Here is an 18,983-nt window from a genome sequence, read left to right on the forward strand (position 1 = left end):
TCTTCAACGGCGCTTCTTCCTACGGAAGCGAGGCGGGGTGACCGAGGCGCGCGCGGTGAAGCCGACCGGCCGGGTCCCGAGGCCGGGCAGGGAAGCGCGGGTGGGCGCCATCTTAACTAAGGGCAGAGCTTCCGCACTTGGGCCTGCAAGACTCAAGGAAAGCGAGAGATCGGCTGCCATTTTTAGTGAGGGCACTCAGGCCGAGGCCAGGACGGCGCCATCTTGGTTGAGGGCTGAAGCGGCCTTGGCCGTTAATTTAAGCGGGAGGTGAGAATCCAGCACCTTGGGGACCCGCAGAGTTACTAACCAGGTGTGTGCTTTTCTAGAATAATGGCCCTGAAAGGGGTCCGCCTTGAGTTGATACTCAAATAATCGGGTGCTGGTTCGCTTTAGAAAAATCCTACAGGCAGGATCCCAACTCAAGCAGTAATTTGCACATTTAGTTTGAACCAAATAAACTCATTTCTCAGAGTTTGGTGGTAAGGGACACTCCTCCAGTCTCTCGCCTAGTGACCTTTTATTACCTGTAGGGCTCAAATGCACCTAATCAGTAAACTGAGCCTCAGAGGGAGGAAAGACCCGCCCAAGGTCATGCACAGTAAGTCTGTCAACTGGAGCCAGGTCCTCAGTTCCCTGCGTAACCCTGGCGGCCTTTCTTAAACACATAGAAATCGCCAAACACCTAGGTAATTTTGGCAGAGGTTGGCCAGTGAAATCAGCCTCCCTCTCTTCATCTCGGAGTTACTACGTTCCTCTGCAGACTGTCAGGAGAGTCCTAAGTCCTGGAGGAAAGTAACTGAAAACATGGGTGAGTGGGTCGTTGGTGACTTTCTCTGTAATCAGGTACTCGTCCTCCCTCAGCCTCAGTTTCCCCATTCTTTTCAAAAGAGGCCTTCTTTAATACTCTGGTCTACATCAAGCCCTGTGTTGTATTCTTAGCAATCTGTATTTTTCCTTTGTGGCACTTACCACATTTTGCAACTCCATACTTTCTTATGTGATTTTTTAGAATGCCTTCCTTTTGCACTAGACTGGAGGTTCCACAAGGTCACAGACTGTGTTCTGAATTGTTCACAGCTGTATCCCCAACACCTAGTACGGTGCCTGCCACCCACCCAGCAGGTGTTTAAAATGTATGTTGAGTGAAGGATTCGACCAGTCTGGAAAATGGGGCTAATACCTACCCTGCAAGGTTTCTGTGACAATGTGGGGATGGCCTAAGACACCTTTAGTAGCTCAGTCAATGGTAATCCCCTCTCTCCTTCCCTCTCTCTCTCTCTCTCTCTCTCTCTCTCTCTCTCACACACACACACACACACACACACACACTTCTAGTGAAGGCTACAAATCACAAACCTATACCTCTTCCTCCCCCAGATCTTCAACCATTCCCAGAATCAGCAATAAAATAACAGCTAGAAAGAGAGAGGGCAGGAACCAGATGGCACAACAGAAAGGGGCAGTTCTTGAATCCCTGGTACCAGGAGTCCTTGCCAGTGCTAAGTTCAACCAGTGAGTGAGTGTGTCCAAAGGCAGGGAAGCTGGGGTGTCAGGACTCCCACCCTGGTTCTGCCACTGACTCTTGGTGGTCTTTGGAAGCCCGAACCTCTTCTCTGGGCCTCAACATCTTCATCTGTGAGTAACAGCGTTGGCCTGGATGGATGTCTCAGGTTCTCACAGCTCTGGAGGAGATATCTTTGTGTTGATTCAAAGCTACTAACATACCACCAACTCTATTCTGATGAGGGAAGGTAAGTTACAAATCATCACTTCCCAAACAAAGGAACTGAATTTCCACCCAGCAGATGAAAGCTCTTGAGAAAGGACACGAGGAGGAGGATGTGCACGTTGTGAGCGTTTCTGATGTGACCCTTGTACCAGGTATGTCACAGGCACCACCACACCTAACCCTCAGGATAGGTGCTACTGTTATCCCCGTTTCACTTACGGATGAGAAGACTAAGGCTGAAAGAGCTAAAAATAACTTACTCCAGGTCTCCCTGCTGGTAAGTGGTCGAGCTGGGATTTGAGCCCAGGTCCCTCTGAACCTCAAAATGCTAATTGTTTCAGGAAGCCTGTCTTCTCTGTTTGTTTTTCTCCACTTTAGAATTCAGGGTTAAGAGATGAGGTCTACATTCAGACAACAGTATTTTGGAGACATGTTCACCAGACTCTGTTCCTTGGGCAACTGCTTCAGGGTGACCATGAGACGCATCTTAGTGTGGGCAATAAGACTGGGCGCCTGGATTCTGGCTCTGGAAAGTCCTGTGACCTGGGGTCCTTTGCCCTTCCTCCTCCTTGGTTTTCCCATGTATCAAATGGGACATAGAATACTGAGCTCCCACGGTTGCATTAGATATGTTGGAAACTGCAGAAGAAAGCCTTTGAGCAGTTCTCCTTATGATTAATCCATTGCCCATTCAGCAGAGGACCATATTACCGGTTCCTGTGCTGAACCTTTTAGTGAACCTGGAAACCAAAAATAGAATCAATTGGACAAAAGATAGGCTATTTGGGAAGTTGTTTTTCCTGTTTGCATGGTCAGGGACGAAGCCCTTTGCCCCATCTCTGTCTCACCATGGCTTTTCTTTCTGCCAAGCCTGGAGGTGACGTCACTACCACCAGCTGTTTGGGCTGTCTGGCGCCATCTCCTTGACGACAGCCACCCAGCCACAAAGCTGGCATTATTATATCCTTGGGCAAGGTCATATCGGATGGCTGGGAGGAAGCTGCTTGCAACCAGATGTTTCTCATTGGGGTAAAACCCTCCTGAAGTTCGACACATGAGCCGCCATTACTAACAGCAAGAATAACATTTTATAGCTTCAGTACATACACACTGCTACTTTGCACTATTTCGTGTCATCCTTACAACACTGTACAGTGCTTTGGGATGACTGCTCTGCTCTACAGGTTAGGAAACTAAGGCTCAGGAAGGGGAAGAGATTTGCCATAGGCCACACTTCTTCCTTCCTTTCTCTCTCTATCTTCCTGTCCTTCTTTGCGTTTCATTTGGAAATAATTTCAGACTTATAAAAAGTTGCAAAAATAGTGCAAAAATTTCCCTGTATAACCTTCATCCAGCTTCCTAAAATATGAACATCTTATATAACCATAGCACAACTGTCACAACTAACAAATGATATCGAGACAATGTGATTTCCTACAGTGTGACTCCTTATTTACATTTGATCAGTTTTCCCATGAATGCCTTTCTTCTGGCCCAGGATCCATCCGGATTCCACACTGCATTTGGGTGTTATGTCTCCTCACTCTCCTCCAATCTGTGAAAGTTCCTCTCACCATGTCTTTCATGATGTTCACGCTTTATAAAAGTTCTTGCCAGTTACTTGATACTTTTCCTCAGTTTGGTTTCGTGTGGTACTTCCTCATGATTAAACTGAGGTTGTGCACTTTTGGCAAAAACACCACGAAAGTGATGCTCTGCCTTTCTCGGGGTATCAGGAGGCAGGTGATGTTATTAATATGCCTCATTAATTGGTGCTGTTAACTCTGATCTCTTGGCTAAGTGTTACCTGCCAAGATTCTCCATGGTAAAATTATTGTTTTTTTAATAATTAATAAGTACTTTGGGGGTGATATTTGAAACTATGTAAATAGCCTGCTTTTCATCAAACTTTCACCCCCTGATTTTAGCTTCCTTTGATAACTCTTACCCAAAGCAATGATCATAGTGCTATTTGCCAGTTGGTGATGTCCTGTTTTTATCGTTCCTTCTATCTTTATTAATTGGAATTCCACTGTAAGGAAAAACTTTCTCTTCTCTCCCATTTAGTCAGCTGTCTGTTTAAATCAGTATGGACTCATGGATATTTGCTTGATTTTGTGGGTTATAATCCATTACTATCATTATTTCTTTTGTGACTCAAATTATCCCAGATTTGGCCACACACCTTTGAATACATAGGTGCGTGCCAAGATTCAAACCCAGGTCTGTCTGGTCCCAAGGTCAGCAGCATTTCTGGCATGGCACCTGCCCCCTTGCTCGTGAGAACTCTTCCCAGCCAGCCCTCACCATCAGCAATCTTTGACCAACTCCCACCATCTTCCCCATATCATGCTAGGTCGCTAAGCGAGGGATGCCTTATAGGACCAACATCTGGCTCCAGGCTGTGCACACAGCAGGTGCTCAATGCCAGTTTGTCAAATTAACCCCAAGTCCTGACTTTTTCTCACAATGGAAAGAGGAATGAGAAATACTCCATATCAAAGGGACAGCATGTAGATTATTGGGCTCAAGAGGGTAGCACTTATCAGCATGGTGTGACCTTGGACCTGCCAATCCTACTGTCTTTTCTGTAAGCTCAGTGCATAAAACTAAAACTCTGAGGCTCCCTACTGCTCTGACATTCCTTGAATAACTGATATGAGCTACCGTGTATTGAGCTCTTTCTCTGTGCCAGGCACTGTGTTAAAACTTTACATTCAATCCTCGCAATAACCATATGAAACAGAGACTGATTATGCTCCAGTTTCACAGTTGACAAAACTGCGGCTTAGAGAGGAGAGGCATTTGCCTGGACATACAGCAGCTAAGTGGTGGAGCTGGGAGTTGAACCCAGATTTTACTTTAACACCCAGGCTTTTAGTCACTATGCCATTGCACCTTTCACTGAAATTACTGGAATCCCAAGCTGGTTAAAAAGCAGATAAGTAAGTACAAACAAATAAAAGTAAAACATCTTTAATACTTTGCTAGTATAAGAAAAATAAGAGTAAGATTCTAGGGGCAAAAAGAAGAAAAGAGATGAGTCATTCTGACTGAGAGGCTGGGGAAAGGTGCTTTACAAGCAAGAGCGATGCCCTGCAAAAGCAGGGTGGAAACCTGTATGTGCCAGAGGGGCACCAGCGCCTCCCTTTTTAAAGCCAGCAGAAATAAAATAAAACTGCTATTTGACGCAGCATCTATTACAAAGCCCATGTCACTCTCCTTGATGGTCTCTCGTAATTCAGGCAAGTTTGTTATCCTTTATGAATAAGGAAACTGAGGCTCAAGAGACATGAACTGCTTTTCCCAAAGTCACACAGTAAGCTAGTCACAGAGAAAGGAACTTGGACCCAGTTTTCTTATTCCCCAGAACTGAATTTTTTTTTTTTTTTGATAGTTACCCAAGACATAGGTACATCCCAAATCAAGATCTCCCTGCCCAAACTGATCATGCTTAGTACCACGGCCAGATCCCCATGCAGCTAAACCCAGAGGCTGGCTTTAAGAGTCAAAGCCTTCTGGGAAAAGATACTAAGAAGGGGAGAGCTTTCAAGCACCCTTCCCAGCTGCACATTTGAATATGTAAACAGCTACAGCTGTAGGCAAAGGATAATTGAACTAATCAATTGTCTGGACATTCTGCAGACAAGAAGAATCTTGATGTCTTGATTGTGATTTGCAGGAGATGGTAAACTTTGCTTCTCCCTTAAATGCAGTGAATTCCTACTGAGAGAGCAGGTCAGGACCTAGCAAAGGAGGACCACAAGCAGGTGGCTGCAACACCTGTTTCCTCAAAGGGATGAATGTAAAGGCCCTTTGCTTTCATGTATGCCTTCCTGTCTGTCTGGCAAGCCACCAGGCACACTGCACAGGTCGTGCCCTGTATGAGGACACCCAGCCAAAGGACAGGTGGAGGCTTGAAATGCAGTCCGTGCTCTGCTTGCCAGGCTGTGGGCTCTGCTCCCCAAGCTGGGTCTGTTTCAAAGAAGGGGCATTTTTTCTAACTCTCCCAAAGGAACTCTTTATGCTAGTGGTTCTAAGGGTCCTTTCCTTCCCTTTCTCTGCCTAATTCCCAGAGTTTCCCCAACCATAATTTAAGAGAATGTTCTGGGCCACAACCTATATGGCTGCCCCACCTCTGAACTTCCAGAACAGCCTGGTCTTGTCTCCTTTATGGCACTTACACAGCTCTGTAATTGTCCCTTAACTTGCCTGTCTCCTCTTTGAGGCTGGGCTTCTTGAGAGCAGGACTTTATAGTAAATCAATTTTATTGAGATATAATTTACATTCAGTAAAATGCGCCCAGTTTAAGTATACATTCTGGTGTATTTTGGCAAATGTGTATACCCACGTAACCACCACCACAGCCAGGATAACAGGACTGTGCTCTCCAGGAGAACTTTCTGGGATGATGGGAGTGTTCTAAATTAGCACCATCCAGTAGAGTAGCCACTAGCCACGTGAGGGCACTGAACCCTGGAAGTGTGGTTACGTAAACAAGGAACTTAAGTGTTTTAAATTTTTATCTTTTTTCTTTAAGTATAGTTGGTTTACAATATTGTGTTAGTTTCAGGTATACGACATAGTGATTCATTTTTGTTTTTTATGTTTTGCAGATTATATTCCATTATAGGTTATTATAAGATATTGAGTATAATGCCCTGTGCTCTACAGCAAATCCTTGTTGCTTATCTATTTTATGTATAGTCGTTTGAATCTGCTGACCCCATACTCCTAATTCATGCCCTCCACTTTTGATGACCATAAGTTTGTTTTGTATAAATCTTTCCGCTTTGTATATAGACTCATTTGTATTATTATTTAAATTCCACATGTAAGTGATATCATATAGTATTTGTAAAATTTTTATCTTAATTAAATTTAAATAGCCACATGAGGCTAGTGGCAACTGTATTAGCATTGACATAAAGCATTTCCATCACCCCCAGAAAGTTCCCTTGTGATCCACTCCCAGTCAATCTCCCTTCCATCTCAGGAAACTATGGTCTGTTTTATGTCATTAAAGATTTGCCCTTTCTAGAGTTTCATGTTCCTGGAATCTTTTGAAAACGGAGATTTTTAGTTCTGTATCCTAAGGTCTGTTATAGTGCCTGGCAGATAATAGGTATTTAATAAATGTTGGTGAGAGAATGAATTACAAATCTTAAATCAAAATTAATGATTTTATCCCACTCCTTTCTCCCCACCCAACAGAATACAAGAGTGAAAAGGCCCTTACAGAAAACATTTAACAAAATCTCTTGGCTGTACCGATGGAAATACTGAGACCCAGATGGGTTCTGTGACCTGCCCCATTCCACCCTGTAAATTTAAAATAGAGCATGGATTACAACCTAGATGTGCAGACTACAAGGCTTACACTCTCCTCATTCACAATATCCACTTCCCATCCATTTCCCATAGGCAAGCATAGCAGCTCTGTGAATCCCTGTGGTCCCACAGGAATGCCTCTAAGATGCCATGCTGCCTACTCCAGCCTCCTGTGGATGCCATCCTGGCCCCAGATCAACCACCAAAATACAGGAACAGCAGCAATTCAACTGAGAAAAGCACCTCGTTTCATTCCAAATCTACCTAAAACCTAGGGGTGGCCTTACTCCAATACTGGCCTGTGGGCTGGTTTTCTACTCAGAAAACAAGACACCTGGTACCACGTATGACTTTCACTTAACCTCAGTGCGACCCTAGGAGGTCAGCAGCATTATTCCCTCTACAGGTAAGGACGGTAGGACTAAGAGCCGTCTGTTAACTTGCCCAAGGCGCTGCAGTTCCGGAGCCTGCTCTGGTTCCAACGAGCTCTGCTTCCAAAGCTGTTGCTCTTTGTCCTGCAACCTATGTGTTTCAGAACTCAGTTAAAGAGATTTTCTGTTGATGCTCCAGGCTGCATCCTTTCGTTAGTAACTGCTAAGGAATCTATGTTGCTGGTTGCTGGGAAACTCAGCTGAAGTAGGTGTCCATTGTTAATGTAGCCTGAGCCTAGCTTGGCTGATGTACTTTCACACCCTCTTTGGTATACCAAACTGGCACCCTCATCCTTAATTTAGTGGTTTAATGATCTCTGTCTTTTAACACAAAAAAGGTGAGGTTCAGATCATAAGTAAATGAAGTTAATTCTTTACCTATAACCAATATCTTTTAACATTGCTACCTTTTCATTTCAACTGAAGGAAATTCAAAATGTAACTGTCTCCAAACTCTGATCCTTGCTCCAGAACATAAAGGCCTCTCCACTTGAGACAATTCCTTTGGGGATTAATGGCCCATTGGAGTCTATACAATTTGCTTAATTGCCCCCAAATTATTATCTCAGCTAAAACAGAATCTTAATAGACAACCATTAATGTCTTTATCTTTGTCTGGAAGAATCTCATCTCTCCATAAAAATAGTTTCTTCAAATGAAGCTGGATAATCCCCTAACCTAGGTGATTAAAGACAACAATGGCTCATTTAGAAAATGTTTTGGGGGAATTAAAAAGCTGAGCTCTAGGCTCTTGGTTCTGCAAGCTACTGAAAATAAAGGCAGGAAGGGAGGACACCAAAAGCATCCATATATCAGACTAAGTTTACTTCCTACCGCATCAGCACATGCCACAGTGTTTGAGGATGTGCAGTCCCGTCTGTGGGCGAGATCTCTCCCTGCACTGTAGCAATGAGCTTCGTCAGCACTGTTCCACTGAAGGAAACTTTGTGCTGTTTCTTCCCAGGGTCACTCAGAAACATCCCTATTTACAAGTGACTTAGTGCTGCCCAAAATCACAGTCTAGTTGGGTTTTGGTTTAGGCTTGCCTTACTTTAAAGCCTACAAACTGCAGTATACATCTACACCTGTACCAGATTTACTGGCGTAAATACTGCAGTACAGTAGAGTCCATCACTCATTCATTCCCTAACATTTATTGAGCTCTTTTTGGTACCAGGGCTGTACTTGGCAATAGCATTAAAAGGTGAAGACAGTCCCAGCCCCTAAATTGAACAGAAAACTTGATAATAGAGTATCATCATCATCATCTTCTCCATCATCATCATCATCATCATCATGTTTTTTAGCATGAATGGATGTTGGATTTTGTCAAATGCTTTTTCTGCACCTATTGAGATAATCATAAAGATTTTTTTTTTCAGTCTGTGAGTTTCATTGATTGATTTTCAAATATTATACCAACCTTGCATTTATGGAGTAAACCTCGGTTCTTTTTTATCTATTCCTATATTTAATTTGCTTAAGTTTTCTTTGAAATATTTGTATCTGTGTTCATCATGGATATCAGTCTGTAGTTTTTGTTTTCTTATGATGTCTGTCTGGTTTTGGTAGCAGGGTAATGCTAGTTGAATAGAATGAATTGGGAAATACTGTCTCCTTTTTAATTTTCCTGGAAGAGTTTGTGTAGAATTGATCTTTCATTCAATGGAATTCACCAGTAAAGCTATCTAAACCTGGAGTTCTCTGTGGGAGGTTGTGAAATACAAATTCAATTTCTTTAATAGTTATAGGACTACTTAGGTTATCTATTTCTTTTTGAGTGAGCTTTGGTAATCTGTGTCTTTCAAGGAATCTGTATGTTTCACCTAAGTCATCAAATTTATTGGCATAAACTTCCCTTACTTTCCTTTCAATGTCTGTAGAACCTGTAGTGATATCCCCTCTCTTATTACCGATAGTGGTTTTCTGTGTCTTCTCTCTTTTTAAAACTTTCATGATCATTCTAGCTGGAAGTTTATCAATTTTATTGAATTTCTCAATCAACTTTCAGTTCCATTGACATTCTCTCTTGTTTTCTTTTATATATTTTTTTGCCCTTTATTCTTTCTTATCCTCTGCTTATTCTGGGTTTATTTTGCTCTTCCTTTTCTAGTTTAAGATAAAATCTTAGGTCATTGATTTGAGCTCTTTCCTCTTTTCTAATATGAACATTCAGTGCTCTGAATTTCCCTCTAAGCACTACTTCAGCTGCATCCCACAAATTTGTAATGTTGTGTTTCACTTTCAGTTCAAAATACTTTCTAATTATTTTCATTTCTTCTTTGGTCTATGTATTATTTATAAGCATATAGTTTTTAAATACCTCAGAATTTTCCAGATATATTTGTTACTAATTTTTAATTTAATTTAATTCTCTGACCAGAGAACAAATTTTGTATAATTTGATATTTTTAAGACTTTTTTTATGGCTCAGAGTATAGTCTGTCTTGGTAAATATTCCATGTGCAGCTGAAAGGAATGAATAGCCTGCTATTGTTGAGCGAGTGTTCTGTGTCAATTAGGTCAAGTTGGTGACAGTGTTGTTCAGGTGTTCTGTATCCTTCCTGCTTTTCTGTCTCCTTGTTCTATGTTACTGAGAGAAGGGTTGTGCTCTCCAACTATAACTGTGGGTTTGCCTATTTTTCCTTTCAGTACTATCAGTTTTTACTTCATGTGTTCTGAAGCTCTGTTATTAAGTGCATAAACATTCAGGATTGTTGTATCCTCCTGATGAATTTATTCTTTTATCATTATGAAATAAAAGATAGTGGATTTGCTTTGTTTCCTCAGTACAGATGTCACCAAGTTATGATATTTCCGTCTAAACATTTTCTGTATGCATTTTTCAACAGAGTTGAAATCATGTTGTATCCACCAGTTTCCATCCTTTTAAAAAAATTTCCCCATGACATGTTACATATATATCAGAGTACGTGTGTATACACACAGTGTTTAAAAAGAACACAATGAAAACCCATATACACACACACTACTTAAAAAAGAGTATTACCAATACCTTTGAAGTCATCTGTGCATCCCACCTCCCTTCCAACTCATCTTTAGTTTTGTATTAATCATTCACTTGTTTTTCTCTACAGTTTTCCCACATATGTATTTTTAAGAGCAAAATAGTCCATCTCCTATTTTTGGCCATTACATAAAAGAAATTATATTGTATATATTCTATGACTTGCTTTTTTGCTTGACATTATATTTCAAGATTTATACATATTGATGTATATAGCTGTAATCCATTTATCTTTGACTACTGTATAAAATTTTGTTCAGAATATATATGGATAGACCACAGTTTATCCATTCTTCTACTGACAGACAATTGGGATGTTTCAAATTATTTTGCTATAACAGTTGATGCTGCAGTGAAGAATTTGAAATGCGGGTCCTGGTGTACATACATAAGAATTTCTTTAGCTAAATACAAAAAGTAGAATTGCATGCACATTTTCAAAATATTCTATTTTTCACTTAACTTTGATTCTGTTCTTAATCTTTGTCCTTATTCTTAATGACCATTTGTTAATTCAACAGGTGTATGCACTAAGCCATGTCCATGTTGTTGAACATCTAGAGTTTGTCCCCTTTTTTTTTTAACTTTGTACACAACTCTGGGGGGAAATTTTTTTTTTTTTTTTTTTTTTGCACAGTAGTCCCTGCTTTTTTAGGTCATTTCCTTATGAGGGGTTCCCAGAAGTGGATTTCTTGAGTCAAGGCTGTACCAGTTTTCATTCAGTGGGGGAGGAGGTTATTGCTGACATACACAAAGTAATTGGCATCAGAGTAGCTGTTCATTTGGGGGGGATCATAGGTCCTTTAGAGAATATGATTAAGAGTATGGACCTTTCCTCCAGAAACAAAAAAACCCCAAGTGTTTGCATTCACAAATAAGCATGTAATTTCAAGAGTTTCTCAGACCCTCTGAACCCCATATGCTGACATCACTATTAAATAAGGAATATTGTCTGACCCACTGAATATAGATATCTTATGATACTTCACCAAATAAGTTCACAGACCAAGTGCTGTATCTGTCAAATACCTTTTGTTTTAAACCACCATCTGTGAGTACTCACAATATGCCAGCACTGTGCCAGATACTAAAGACAGAAGGGTCAACGTTCCTGGCTTCGAGGAATGCAGAGTCTACTGGGGAAGACAAAAAATGACAAGTATTTATAATAAAATATGCACAATAAGAGAGGGCTTCACTAGGCAATGGGGGATACAAGTTAAGGATTGTTCAACCTTCTTTTATCAAGGGGTTGCAAAGAATGAATCAACATTCTCAAGGATGTTATAGACAGAAGCAGCACTACCAGCAAAGGGAGGAGACATCGTATAACCTGGCACGGGCAGGACACTATACCCGAGTCTGGGTTAGGTGGTTGGGTTAGAATGGTAGTGAACATAAGGGAGGGTTAAGACTCTTCCTTATTTGGGGCAGAGATTAAGGAAAAAAGTTATTGACATATGACTTTAGCAGCTGGTCTGACAACACAAGGGAAACCACAGAAGAGGACCTCCTCCCAAACACTTCCTTTATTACCCAAATCTACTTTTATTACATACAAAGGGAACGTTTTGCCTGTTTTTTCTGCAACTGTCTGAAGTCCGGTGTCCAACACACAAGTATTCTACTTGTTAATACGAACAAGCAACATTTTGAATTTAACATTGTCTTATGGCTCTTATTTTGTAAGTATTAGAAAGCCTGTACACTAATTATGACAATAATTTCTTCATAAAACTGCCTTGAAAAACTAACTTATAGGTAAAACTATTTTTTTTAACATTCACTTAGAATGTTGTTTTTCAGCCTGTCAGTTAACACTCCTATCATCTCATGAAAAACATTCTGTTGTTTTGAATTTAGCTTAATTTTTTTCATATAACTAAGCACAATTGTTATTTTGAATTTACTGATTTAATTATGATGGAACATGTGGACTTTTAAAAAACATGCCCATCTTGTATGCCTGTGGAAAATGAATACAACTAATTTTGATAAAGCAATCTGGTAAATGTCTTTACTTTGATAGATTTTTATCAAAAGTATGAATACAATACTATAAAAAGTAATGTTTTTGACAATATTTCCTCTTGCTGTGGTAAATTTGAATATATATTTACTTTCTCTTGAAATTTTGATTTGTTTAGTTAGTTGCTTATTGTTTCCTTAAGATAATACCTAATTCATATACATCCTAGAACTACATGTATAGAACCACATGTATAGTTTTTAAGGTGGGATTATAAATAAAACTTCTCTTGTGACTAGAAAGGAAAGGAAAAACAGGGTTTTAAAGTTTAAATATCAACCAACCGAAGTTGAATCAACCAACTGAAGTTAATAAAGCTCTCAGCACAAAGAAAGACCTGACTTATTTTTTCTTCTATGTCGAAGTACCCCTTGGATCTCCAGATGGCATCTTTTGAGCTTTGTTAAAAACAGAGGATCTTCAAGAGTACCTAAAAATAGTAAAAAGATGTATTCTCATTACAGGTTATCTAATAAACACACAGGACATGGTACCCTTCAGATTTATTCTAAAGAAAGGAAATTTTTTACATGCACGAAAAGAAAATCCAAAAGGAGCAAGTTTTTTCTGTAACATTTTCATGGAAATCCCAATGGATCTCACAGGAGACATGTGAAAGCACAAACAAGAATACATATTACCACGTGCTTTTCTCTCAAGGTATTTTGTTTTGTTTTGTTTTGTTTTGTTTCCAAAAGGGGGACTCTTCTTCATGTGGCATTTTTTTTTCCCCTTAAATGGAAAACATTCTTTCAAGGGACTTCTGAAAACAGAAAGCATGGTCAATAAACAAAAGGTTCAAAGATTTTCATGAAGTGGTTGGAAAATAAGTGATCTGTGACATATATTAAAAGACTTCCAACAACTCTGACCACATAAAAAAATAAAACAACAAATCTACAATAGGTACAAATTATATACATTTATTTTTTAATAATTTTAAATAACACTCTTGTATAAATTCTTTCATATATTCAAATCATACACAAATTTAGAAATGCTTCATGAAGCCTAGTACAGCATATGTATGAGACATGTTTTTAAAATTTGTGTTAGAATTTTAGTGACATAAATACAAGTTTAATGTTTCAGAAACATCCCCAATTGCTCGGGCTGAAATTTAACGCATTACAGAGTGCTTGTGCCTAGCATTAAAACTTAGCTTGAAACCACTTAGTTCTCGGACTAACGGAGACCTGAAGCCCTGGGCTCACGTCCTAGGGCTGCTGTCACAGTTACTGCATGTGCGTGAGTAATAAGAAAGGTTCCCAGTTGCCTTTGAAAAAGCATCATCCAACACTGACATTTTGATGATCCATAACCTTTTTAGTCCATTTGAGATTATCTGACTTGTTCAGATGAATCAGTGTGTTCTTCCTGCTTCTCCCCTTAGTTGCCATAGTCACTGGCTCGGGGTTGAAGAGAAAATCCGCATTAACTTTCCATTAGTCCCCTGTACACACCAAGCTCATGATAGCTCCCAAACTCCTATCAAGACGATCATAACGGGCCAAAGGTTCTCCATGGATGAGGCCAGAGAGGTTTTTCTTGCTCTAACAGGTTACATTGGGTTGCATTTTACTTCTCTGAACATTTTGTCAGAGATCCTTCCTTGAGATGTGTAAATTCAACTCCTTCCCACATACCTCAAAATAGAAGAACCAGGGAATGTTCATTATGAGTGGTGTTATGTTCACCATGTATCCTACAAAAAATACAGGACCAAGGTGAATGATCGAATGACCCAGTCCAAATTGAGGCTGTCAGGAGGAAGTCCTGTTAATTTAACTCTCTGGCTCCAAAACAGCACAAGAAGGACTAAATGTCCTGAGGGCACTCAGCTGACCAAAATGAACTAGTGGGTCAGTGAGTATTGCTTTAATGGTCAATTTTCCTGGGAATATTGGGGCTAGAGAGTAGTCATAAAATTTGGCGCTTCTACAAACCCTCTCCCCCAAATTTCTCTCCTCCCATTCCATGTCTGCTCTGTTCTCCACTCTTAAAATTCAGGTATCCCTAAGAGTAACACATTAAGTCCATAGGACCTTAATACAAATGAGGTTTAGTTTTTATTACCATTTTTCTCTATAACTGGAGAAATTCCATTAGTAAGAGACCTCTGGGAGCTAGAGGGTAGAGGGAGGGAGGGGTAAGTCAGGGAGAATGGACATACTTAACAACACTACCTAGGGTACCTCACTGTCAGAAATGCAGAAGGGCTTACTAAAACGAATTATTGAAAATAAAAGTATCACTTAATAACAGTGTCTGTCATTCATCAATAAGATTCACACTAGTCTTATCTTATTTGAAAATAAATACATTTCTAATCCTTAGACAAAAATTCTTCCAGTATTAGTCTTTCTAAAGGATTTATGGGATCCTGGTGCTGAACGCCATAGTTCACGCGGATCATGCCTTCAGAGGAATGAATACTGTGCAATGCATTCCAGACTAGTTTCCTAGTCTGGTTTTGGTGGTAGATCACTCCATATTGAATTATATTTTAGAACAAAATTATTTCCACCCACAGAAGTAGGGGACACTAAAGAATATTACTTAAAACAGATTTTAAGGCCTTAATTTTTTTCCATTGGGAAAAATTAAGAACAAGACCTAGGAGCTGTTCATAAGTCTTTAAAGGTAAACATTCTTTGTCATTGAATTTTTGCAATACCTTTTACGGTATGTTTCAAAGAATCTCTTCATGGCCAGTATCTGGACTATTTGACATTGGCTCTTAGACCCCAACAAACTCCTTCTTTCTCCATTGGTTTAACTTCTGTTTCACAAACGTTTTTTCTCACCATCCTCACTCCCTGGCTGTGGGGGTGGGGATCTGGGAGAAAGGCAGGTATGTCACTTTACTCAACTCCTTGGAATTGTGCGTTGCAAAAGTCTCACACGCACGTGTGGCAGCTGCTGAGGAAATCAGGTTTTCTTTCCCCACTTGGAAGGATTAGCTCACTTTAATGAAGCACAAACTGGTATTTTTATTCTCTTATCATCAATACTGGCTTCAGAGAGTAATTCTCCTGTGTTCTTTCCACAGAGTCTTTCATGGCTGTATGGCCCTGGATGGTACCTGGTACTTACAAAAATTAGAAACATTCACAGACGGGACTCTTCCTCCCAGCCTTCCTGTAACCACGGCTAGGCCATTTCTGCACCAGCATATAGCTGAAAGATCATGTGCTTCAGAGTTAGGAGTCCTGACTCCAAGCCTAATAATGATGCACTGTGTAGCCTTGAACGGACATTTGACCTCACTGATAAAATGGAGACAACAGTTACGTCCTCAGGGGCCTATAGTGAGGAATAAAGGACACACATATGGAAAGATGTATTGCAAACTGCAAAGGGCTATAGAAATATTAACTAATTTTAATATAACGTAACATAATGTAATCTCTACTTTCATGAGCAATGGCCAAAGATTCAGAGCACCTCAGGTTACTAGAAATAGATTATCTGCCTGTATGCTCCCCAGAGCATCATCTCCAAACCCTGAGAACAACTACAGAGGCAAGACCAAATTCCAGGTTTTCCTCTGGGGAAGTCAGGCAAAGTTACCCACTTGGATTTCCTAGGTCCAGTCTTTGCTCTTTTCTAACCACTTCACAGTTTGCTCTTCCTCCTAGTAAATATCTATATTTGACTTCTGGCTGCTTTTCCTGGCTTGCTTAATCCACAGTCTGTCAATATCACAATCAGATGAGAGAATGGTAGAGATGGCCTCTAGGAAAAAAACTGCATTGAAAAAGCAAGGACTAATTATACCCACTCAGCTACAGAGCTGCCCTGTAACCAGACAAGAAGACAGGAGAACTGTAGCACTGCAGAGGGATGGTACACACCTCATGGCATGTGAGTAATGAGCTATGTTCAAATGTAGGAGGTATTTTGAGGGGATGGAGAAATATAAATATTTCATAGGCATGATATTTCACAGGGGATCCCAAGTGATATGATGGCTTTTCTTTTGGAACTAAAATATTTCTAATTCCTTTGGAAGACTATTTTTACATTTAAAAAAAAGCATTTTTAATGAGAATATGTTCTGCATTAATCTATGTAAAATATATAGAGTGGCTAGTGTCTAATTAGATGAGCAGTTTGGAGAGTGCAGCCTGTGTCCCAGCTGAACAATGCCTGACTTCAAAATCTATTGCTTGAATCTATACTAAGTCAAAGAACATGTAACTACTTTTAGATTGAAAAAGGGAAAGAAAAATTAGAAACATTCATCCTCTTATAAATTTCAACAGTGTCCAAAGAGGGACTAAAAATGACTGATGCTCACCAGAGTCCCAGCTCTAGCAGTATTGCCATCTATTTTACAGTATTTTAACCCCATATTTTCTTTTTACAACACCATCGACTGCTGTACAAATAAATTCTAGATGATAAAATATGACATGATTTTTTTTTACAAATAGATACAAATACAATGTTGACCAGATATGCTACATTAATTATATACACCCTATTTCTCTAGAGGCATTTTAGACAATTTATCATTTACACAGAGACCCTCAGGAGGACCACCAGCTTCCTGCCCCCAGAGGTTGCCTTCCTCTCTCTACTATTAGAAGCTTATCCTGTGCTTTACTCCTATCGTTGAGCAAGAATTCTGGAAGGAAAAAGTCAAACCGTCCTCAAGATCTTCTTGGGACTTTTCTGCCCCAATCCTAGAGATAATCGAGATCGTTCATTGTGATACAGCCCAAACATCAGCGTTTCCTCAGTGATGTCTTTTAGTAAAATGAACATCATCCCTGACCGTCCTTTTAAAAAAATACGCTTCAGGAACGGAGATGAAGTCTTCTGGAAGTCCTTTCCCCCTCCTCACCCATTGTCCCGCTTCCGCTGGTTTGCTGAACACTTCCCCAGGAGTCTGCTTGGAGGTCAAAGTGGATTTGGGCCACACTATACGGTTCAGCCTTTCTACACTCCCGTGTGATTTGGTACAAAAATATACTTTACTTCAAGTCCTTATTGACAGTGACTGCTCGGATCTTCATGGGAAAACTAAGAGTAATAGGTTAAGTACGTTACAGATTTGTACCTGAATCAGATGCACTCTATGCCTTTGCTTTCTCATCTCGGCCACTCTAGCCGGGCTTTGTCTGGCCCAGGGGCTGATGCTGTCCCAGTGAGCACTGTGGTCCGACCCCTGGGGAGAACAGCTCCAGCTCCTCAGGCTTTATAGTTATGGATCGGTGTCGTCAGGGTCAGCTGCCCATTGGGAGCCACTTCATTGCCGTCGTCTTCCAACAATCCTGACACATCTGCATTGGGAATGCTGTCATGGTAGCTGCTGAAACTGATGTTGTCTTCTTTCAGCTCGATGGTCCAAAAGGGGGCATTGAGCTTCCGGTTTTGGTACTCCCGGTACATATACACAGCCCCCACAAATCCCATCAGCAGCACCACCACAATGATGATGACTGTCAAAATGATGATGTTAAACTGGGTCCATGATACATCAGCTAAAGCTGACGTGCTGTTTTCAGCAGAGCTTACTGAAAAGATAGTCTGCAGGGTTGTAGGGGTAAAGGTACTATTTATAACAGGGGTGGACACGGATGTGGTCAAAGAGGCATTGGAAACCAAAATGGTAGAACCTTCAGGTGTTGGAACAATAACTTCTGAAAATAAAAACAGAGAATGAAATGTAAAAGACAAAATATCTAGTTATAAGAAACAATAAAAGAAATACACATGGGAGTGGAAATTGATATGGGATGTTGACATGATACTCTGCTTTAAGGTAATGCAAGTTAAAAATGACTTTCAAAGAACTACAGGGAAAAGAATCAGGGTCTAGAAAGCTAGATTATTACATCTATGGCTGTTGTCCAAAATGTACAATGTCTGTATTAAAATCTTTGGGAAAATTCTAATGTTGGAGTTTTCTATCCTTCTTTACTCTTGAATAGATTCCTGAAAAGGCAGTAAATATGTCACTAGTGACTTCTAAATCATTTGATTAAAAGTGACAGGGATAGATGACACTCATCTGAACTAAAATAAGTTCATCATTTCTGATGGCATTTCATAAAGGGGAAACTCTCTTCAAAGGAGGCAAAAACAAAATACGAAAAATTGTATCTCTAGCTACTTCTGAAAAACACAATGTAAGTGTCCAAAGTTGACATCGGCCAAGAAAGAAAACAGCCTTCCTTTAATTGCAAGTGTAGAGATTCTTCCTTTATGTAGATTATAGCTATTTTATAACTAAACTACTACACCTTGTACTCTTATTTATTTATTTGCTTACTTATTTTGCACATATTTTTAAAACTTGCATATATGTACTGTTCATTGTTTCTAAGAACAGTTGAGAGCTTATACTTTGTACTTCTAATGCAGCATAGCTCAGTGGAGATACCAAAAGCTTTGGAATCAAGTAGAACTGTGTGCCAATAAAA

At 40.1% G+C, this 18,983-nt stretch overlaps 1 protein-coding gene across 1 annotated transcript in view; it reads right to left on the minus strand.

Annotated features, from left to right (window-relative positions):
* Positions 1-13,456: 13,456 nt before the first annotated feature.
* Positions 13,457-18,983, minus strand: part of MEGF9 (multiple EGF like domains 9) — a 74,968-nt gene continuing 69,441 nt past the window's right edge. Inside the window, exon 6 of the mRNA XM_010998268.3 lies at positions 13,457-18,200. Coding sequence (XP_010996570.1) covers positions 17,749-18,200 — 452 coding nt within the window. The 3' untranslated portion in view covers positions 13,457-17,748. The remainder of the gene's footprint in view (positions 18,201-18,983) is intronic.

This window comes from Camelus dromedarius, chromosome 10, assembly GCF_036321535.1.
Source record: "Camelus dromedarius isolate mCamDro1 chromosome 10, mCamDro1.pat, whole genome shotgun sequence".
NCBI lineage: Eukaryota > Metazoa > Chordata > Mammalia > Artiodactyla > Camelidae > Camelus > Camelus dromedarius.